This window comes from Gastrolobium bilobum, unplaced genomic scaffold (genome assembly GCF_033153095.1).
Source record: "Gastrolobium bilobum isolate Gb01-03AN ecotype WA unplaced genomic scaffold, APGP_CSIRO_Gbil_v1 utg21532, whole genome shotgun sequence".
NCBI lineage: Eukaryota > Viridiplantae > Streptophyta > Magnoliopsida > Fabales > Fabaceae > Gastrolobium > Gastrolobium bilobum.
In genome coordinates this window covers 1-7,458 of record NW_026899727.1, presented here as the reverse complement: position 1 = coordinate 7,458, position 7,458 = coordinate 1, and the positions used below count along the sequence as shown (strand labels likewise).

Genomic DNA, 7,458 nt, shown 5'->3' with positions numbered 1-7,458 from the left:
TATTATGATTTTAATTAAAATACTCCATTTTTTTAACTACCAAACAATGTCATTTTAAGTTTGTAGAAATAATTTCATATCAGGAAAATCTTTAATCCATTATTTAAAGTTAACAAAGTGATATAAATATTTAAAACATTAGGGGCATTATTTATTAAAAAATAGTTAGGTATATTTTTATTCTAAAGAAAACATTAGTAATGTTTATAAAATTTTTCCTTTTTAATTTTTTTTTTTTAGTGAAATACAAATGGTTAGTACTTAAAGGTTATGATTTTTTAATGTTATACAATTTTTTTTTTGAAATTTTAGTTATTATTTGTATATACAATAATAAATAAGAAATAGCATTTTTTTAATTGAATAATATTAAGATGTTATAAATAAAAAATTATAATAACAATAGTTTAATTATAATATTATTAAATTTATAAGTACTAGTTATTGGAATGCTTTATTACCGTTGATTGATGGAAATCAATAGTTACGATTTGATGTCCAATTTTAAAGTTTGATGCCGATGTCAAATGATTCCCGCAGGGCTAGCCCACAACATATTTTTATAATTAAATTAAAATTTCATCCTTTTTCTTTTATAATTAAATTCCTAAATCTAATTTTAATTTTTATAAATACAAATTTGTAAAATTTTAAATGCTAACGACACAAATCGTTGCAAAAAATAATTATTTATTATTATTTTGTAAATCTGTTGTAATAAATGAAAGTCTATCTCTGAGATAAAATATAAAAATTTAAATGCAACTATAAGAACATTTTTTTGTGGATAAATATAAAAACTTATTACATGTAGATAGTTGGAAGTGGCAAACTAGGCTCGGCCCGGAGGGCCGACCCACCAACTTATTTTTTTAATTAAATTAAAATTTCATACTTCTTCTTTTATAATTAAATTTCTAAATCTGATTTCAATTTTGGTAAATTCAAATTTGTAAAATTCAAAATACTAAGGACACAAATCCTTGCAAAAAAATAATTATTTATTATTATTTTATAATTCTGATTGCAATAAATGAATGTCCATCTCTGAGATAAAATATAAAAACTTAGATGCAACTATAAGAATTTTTTTATGTGGATAAATATAAAAATGTATCACATGCTGGTATATAATGCTGACAATTAGAGGTTGCAAACTGGACTCGGTCCGGAGGACCGGCCCGCCAACATTTTTTTATAATTAAATTAAAATTTCACCCTTTTTTTATAATTAAATTCCTAATTCTGATTTTAATTTTTGTAAATACGAATTTGAAAATTTGAAAATACTAACGACACAGATCTTTGCAAAAAAAATTTAAGTATTATTATTTTGTAAATTTGATCTTTCTAAATGAAAGTTCATCTCTGGAAAATACTGAAAGAAGATGAGTAAAACTTTGTAATTTTTAAATGACTACATGACAAGGTAAAATGCAGCAATATACTTTTATGTGTTGCGTTAAGAGTGAATCGCGGAATGAGTTTTATAACTTTTGCAAGTATAAGTTACGCATCTTTCTTATTACCTTGATGTCAAGCACAACATTTAAATTTTTTTTTATTACAAATACATTATATTAAGTTTCAAATCACTTGGATATTTTGAATTTTAATTAAGTCTTTATTAATTAATATTTTTTATTTTATCATCGTCGAGTTAGTAATACATGTTTTGTTACCTGCATATGTGAATATATTTTGTAGTGCAGCTCAGCATCGTTTTTTAATTTGAGACTGAATAAAGATATATCTTTTTTGTTTGTTCCTACATCATGATATTAAATTTTAACAAAAAATATTATTCATAATATTTATTTTAAATTTAGGTAAACTTTTACGAGACAAACAAATCAATTTTTTCCCCCGTGCATCGGCACAGGTAATACACTAGTTTTAGGGAAAGGGAATATGAAATCAGGGTTCTTTATCAGATTTGGGAAAGGTGGTCACCGTCAACTCGGGGTTGACAATTCCTTATATTGACAATTCCATGGGCATGTTTGGTGCATAGTATAGGATAACGCCTGATAGTATAAGATTTGATAGTATAAGGTCTGATTGTATAATATCTGATTGAATTTTAATACTATCCAGCATTTGGCACGGTATTGTATAAAATAATATATTATATAAAATAATATCATCTAGTATTTAGTAATGCATTGTATAATACTATACAGGATAAAAATAAATATTTTTAATAAAAAAATCTTTTAATAAAAAATTTATATAATTCTTCAAAAAAATGTCATATGATATTAATTTTTATAAAAATCTATTGATCAGTGTGTCCAAAAAATAAATTAATTTTTATATAAATAAAAATATTCAATATTTTAAAATTTAATATATTGAAAATTTAATTTTTATTTTAATATATTAATATTAAAATAATATATTAATTTTTGAAAATTTCATTGGCCAACGATGTTAATACACTAATCTCTCCCCTTAGGCCGGGTTAAGTTATACATCGTTTTGATGTATTAAGGGATTCTGCTGTATAAACTTATACTATACGATGGTCACACCAAACAATTGAAAATGTCACAACGTATCGTATAAGCTTATACTATCAGGCCTTATACGTCACACCAAACAGACCCTGATAGCCTAGGTTATGTTTGATTTATTAGTTTGTGTAATTTCAAATTATAACTATTTTGATCTATATGTAAAAATTAAAAATATTAGCTTAAGCCTATTAGCTTATTTAAACTTATTAAGTATTTAATGATTAAAAAATAATTAAAATAATATTATTTTATTATTTGAAATTATTAAAATAATATTATTTTATTATTTGAAATTATTAAAATAATATTATTATTTATTTTATTTAAAATAAACAATATGATATAGGTCTTTCCGTAAGCTTATAGGTTTAATAAACCGAATTTGGCTTGATATAAACTGCGTCGTAGGACCTGTTAAGTCATCTAATCCATTTATACTCCTAATGATAGCGCTTATAATTTTCAACCTAAAAAATTAACATTTAATACCAAACATGACATGTTTAGATGTATTTTTAAAATTAAATATCTTGTTTTAGAAGATATTATTTTGTGTTTAAATATAATAATCGAAAAAAACTGTAAGTAGTAATATATATATATATATATATATATATATATATATATATATATATATATATATGATAGGTTATTCTACCTACTCACATTTTGCCTACCTTTGTCTACCCTTTTCATTATCGTTCGATTACAATCTAATACAATGGTCCATATTTGCAAAATAAAATCAACCTTTTTTTTTCCTTTTTTTTTTCTCCTCACTTTCTCCCACAACCTTTCTCTCTCCTCCCTTTTCTCTCTTCCTCTGCTGCAGCAACCATCCTTCTTCTTCTTTTTTTTTTTTTTTTTTTTTTAAAATTACAATCATAAACTGGACGATTCTTTTTCTTTTCTTTTTTGAAAATTGCAATCATAAACTGCAACAACCCTTTCCCCCACGCCCCACCTTTTTTTTTTGTGAAAATCTGGATTTGGATGATCCTTTTTTTTTTTGAATAAATATGAGAAAGACATTTCTCAAGCAGCTTGAGATAAGTTTATCTCCGGCCACCCCAAAACTATGTCGTTTTATTTATTTATTTTCTTATATTAATTGATTCATCTTTGAATGGTTATGATTTCCTTTTTCTCTCTCTTCCTTTATCACCATTGATCAATCTTTGTACGGTTATGATTTAGTAGCCGAAGATAAAATTATCTCAAGCAGCTTGATAAACGTTAAGCCCTATATATATACACACACGGGAAAAGTGACCATCATGTAACATGAAGCAAAACAGTTTTTCATGATGAAAGAAAAATGTATCTCGGTCCCATACATGTAATAAACACAAAAAACAAAAAAGGTTGGCACGGAAACCAATGGTGGCCATTGAAACTAAGGAACCCATGGACTATACAAACTTGCCGAATTAGACTTCATAGAACTTGATGTAGTTAATGAATTCAATGGGAATCAAAGACCTGGACTTTTGGTCGAACATTGAAGAGGATGATACGGTGGGCCTAGCCATACCAATGGATGATCTGTCTGAGTTGAACATAGATCTATGAAGACGAATGCAGGATACCAGCTGCTTATACAATTCTTGCCTCTCATGATTGGCACTTGTAATTATGCCCATTCTTTTTTTATATTACTTATCATTATCTACAATACCAAAGAAAGGGTTAAAGAAAAAGAAGGAAAATGTAGTCTTCAATTGTTCATATGATCCTTAGGTTGTAAGTAGTACATTCTTAACAAAATTTTGATCATCGTTGTTTTTTTCTGGTTCATTAGCTACATCAAGTTCTATGGAGTATAATTCATGCAAGTTTGTATAGTCCATGGGTTCCTTAGTTTCAATGGCCAAATCATTATTATTGCAACCATGAGACACAGACCCAACTTTGCTTTTTCCGTTGCTACCACTGGAAATCAATCCATTAGAGCCACCACAAGCCAATTGTGTCTCATGGTTGCAATAATAATGATTTGGCCATTGAAACTAAGGAACCCATGGACTATACAAACTTGCATGAATTAGACTCCATAGAACTGGATGTAGCTAATGAACGAGAAAAAAACAACGATGATCAAAATTTTGTTAAGAATGTACTACTTACAACCTAAGGATCATATGAACAATTGAAGACTACATTTTCTTTCTTTTTCTTTAACCCTTTCTTTGGGCCCCTATCTTTGGTATTGTAGATAATGATAAGTAATAAAAAAAGAATGGGCATAATTACAAGTGCCAATCATGAGAGGCAAGAATTGTATAAGCAGCTGGTATCCTGCATTCGTCTTCATAGACCTATGTTCAACTCACACAGATCATCCATTGGTATGGCTAGGCCCACCGTATCATCCTCTTCAATGTTCGACCAAAAGTCCAGGTCTTGATTCCCATTGAATTCATTAGCTACACCAAGTTCTATGGAAATCAATTCATTAGAGCCACCACAAGCCAATTGATGCTCAGAGTTCGTATTTTCCATCAACTTGCTAAGAGATCCATTTCCAGAAGTAGATACTTGAGCTGCCTTCTGTTTGGGTTTTGCTTTTGTTTTACGCTCACCCCTCGAATACCCTGCAGAAGAACGACCACCTTTCGTGACAAAATTTCTTCCAGAAGTGCCTCTGTCCCTCCTCTCTCTTTTACTCCTCTTTCTCTTTGCTCCACCCATGAAACAATTAGCTTGAATTGATGCAGATCTCAAAGAAGCACTAGCACCAACATCATCAAGTAGCAGTTCCTTTTTCTTCCCTCTGTTTAATATTGGTCCAGTCCTGGGAAAATCCTGGTCGGAGGGATGATCCAGATTTCCAAACACATCCTGCTCCTTGCAAGGAAATAAACCTGCAAGAGCCGAGGACCAATTTTTTACTCAATAAGAAACAGGACGGAACTACATCAAATAAATTTTAGAAACCAAGAACATAGATATAAATATAAATGAAGCAAAAGGGAAAATGCCTAAGGAAATTGTTTTTTTGATAAACATGAGGTCTCGGCCCTGATTATTTGTGAGTATATAAGTACCATAGCAAATACTTCCAGAACAAATAAAGCATGGTTCAAAGGGGAAACCTGATGGTGCAGATTCTTGCTGAGAATTTTGAGTAAGCGGTATATTTACAGCAGCAACCGAGCCAGCATAATTGTCATGACTGGGAACAGCCAATAGGACATCTTTAAAGACAGGCTCCAAAAAGCAACTTTCTCCGGTTTCCTCAAATTTCCTGCATCTAGCAAGAGTCCTCTTCATAAAAGCCAAAGCAACTGGCCTTGAAACCTTAGAAAGTCCATTTCTTGCAGCAGTACTTCCACGGGTGGCCTATCAATATTATAGAGGGTCATTTCACAATGCAAATCAGTCATGACCAAAGCACAATCACAGCATAATCCTTAAAAGGATAACCTAGAGCGCATGCCACATGCTTAGTAACTCATCTCTTTCCTAACAGACCCATGGGAGGGGGAGCATGAAGAGGGGAAGAAACAGCAAAGACATGGTAATACAATGAACTTTGTAATAAAATAAGCCACATTTCAATGGAATTAAATAACATGTTTCAACTAACATGTCCAATAATAACTCAATTCAATTCCACATCTTGATTCTATGACTAACTCATCGAATAAGCATAAGGAAATAAGCACAAATAAAATAAAATAAAAAACTAATAATTACCAGCTTCTTCTTATAAGCCAACTCAACAAGTTTATCCATAGCAACTTGCTCGAGGGCTCTGCAAATTAAACAGAATACAGATTAGCTATTAGGGCGAGTCAGCTTTAGATATGTGACATACAGACTACTTTTGTAACAATTTATCAAAATCAAAAGCATAAACAACTAACTGAACAAGATAAATTATAAAATATCAAATATCGTACTGTTGTTCCATTTCCCTTCCTTCTTCTACTCTTTGAGTAAGCTTCATAAAGTACTCTCTCTTTTTATTGACCTGCAAATTGGTCAGTCAGATATAGACAACTATCATGCAAATAAATAAATCAAGAATAACTAAAATCACAAGCAGATTCTCCCCCCTTAACAATTAATTTCCTTATGCTTCAGCTAATTATCAAACATAAAACAAGAGAATCAAAACCTGTTGGAAGAGTCCCTTCTGTAATTGAATAATATCTTGATCAATAGCTTCACAATCTCCATCAGCGAGATCAGGCTTTTTTTTCACAAGACAACCACAACGATATCAGTTAGTAGCAGATGCATTGATTGAAAAAAGTAACAAAATAAACCATATTCAATACACAGTGAACTCTTTAAACATAATGGCCATATGCAAGCATTTACATATAAAGATCATGCTTTGTGCCAAGGAGTCAAGGACCAGTCATCCTAAATGATAAAGTCAGGTGGAGGCACATGAATATCAAATCTCTAACGCTACCTACCACACAATAGTCATTCAGACTTTGAATGATAGACAATGCTCCGGCCCAGTTTACAGTGCTGAAGTTTAATTTTATTTTGAAGAATGGAGGAAGCAAACAATACAACTTCTGACTACATGTCATTGAGGCTCTAAAACCATGCCAAGGACCAGTCATCCTAAAAGTTAAAGCTGTTACCTAAAGGAGCATCAATAGTTCACACCTCTAACTCTCCAATTTCATGTTAGTGGTGCATGTATAGAAGAGAAACAAAGAATTTCCACAAATTAGAAGTTTACCACAGGTTCTGGATATAGGCCAACACTTTGCAGCTCCAGTAAGAGTTTATCCTCCATACTCATTTGCTCAAAATGGCTATTGACAGATGATGAACAAGAAATTCTATGCATACCCATTAACCCACCACCATCATTTTCAGATAACAAAGGCAACCTGTTAGTTTCTGGATGCAATGCTCCCTGATCCACTTGCAAAAAACCATCAAGTTCATGATCATGGATGTTTGTGCC

The 7,458-nt window shown here is 30.6% G+C and overlaps 1 protein-coding gene across 1 annotated transcript; it reads right to left on the bottom strand.

The window, feature by feature from the left end:
* Window positions 1-4,829: 4,829 nt before the first annotated feature.
* LOC133292956 (uncharacterized) lies at window positions 4,830-7,450 on the bottom strand. Its single transcript, XM_061491449.1, has 6 exons — window positions 7,228-7,450; window positions 6,643-6,717; window positions 6,425-6,495; window positions 6,219-6,276; window positions 5,615-5,861; window positions 4,830-5,383 (listed from the first exon to the last, which is right to left on the bottom strand). The coding sequence occupies exons 1-6, from the start codon at window positions 7,342-7,344 to the stop codon at window positions 4,830-4,832; spliced, it is 1,122 nt and encodes a 373-aa protein (XP_061347433.1). The 5' UTR covers window positions 7,345-7,450.
* Window positions 7,451-7,458: the final 8 nt, after the last annotated feature.

Bases quoted from the DNA above. Each gene is read 5' to 3' on its own strand.
- LOC133292956 (XM_061491449.1), bottom strand. From the start codon at position 7,344: ATGGGTATGCATAGAATTTCTTGTTCATCATCTGTCAATAGCCATTTT. The intron at 6,718-7,227 runs GTAAACTTCTAA...GTGAAAAAAAAG, and splicing joins GCCTATATCCAGAACCTGTG to CCTGATCTCGCTGATGGAGA. The intron at 5,862-6,218 runs GTAATTATTAGT...TAATATTGATAG, and splicing joins TGGCTTATAAGAAGAAGCTG to GCCACCCGTGGAAGTACTGC.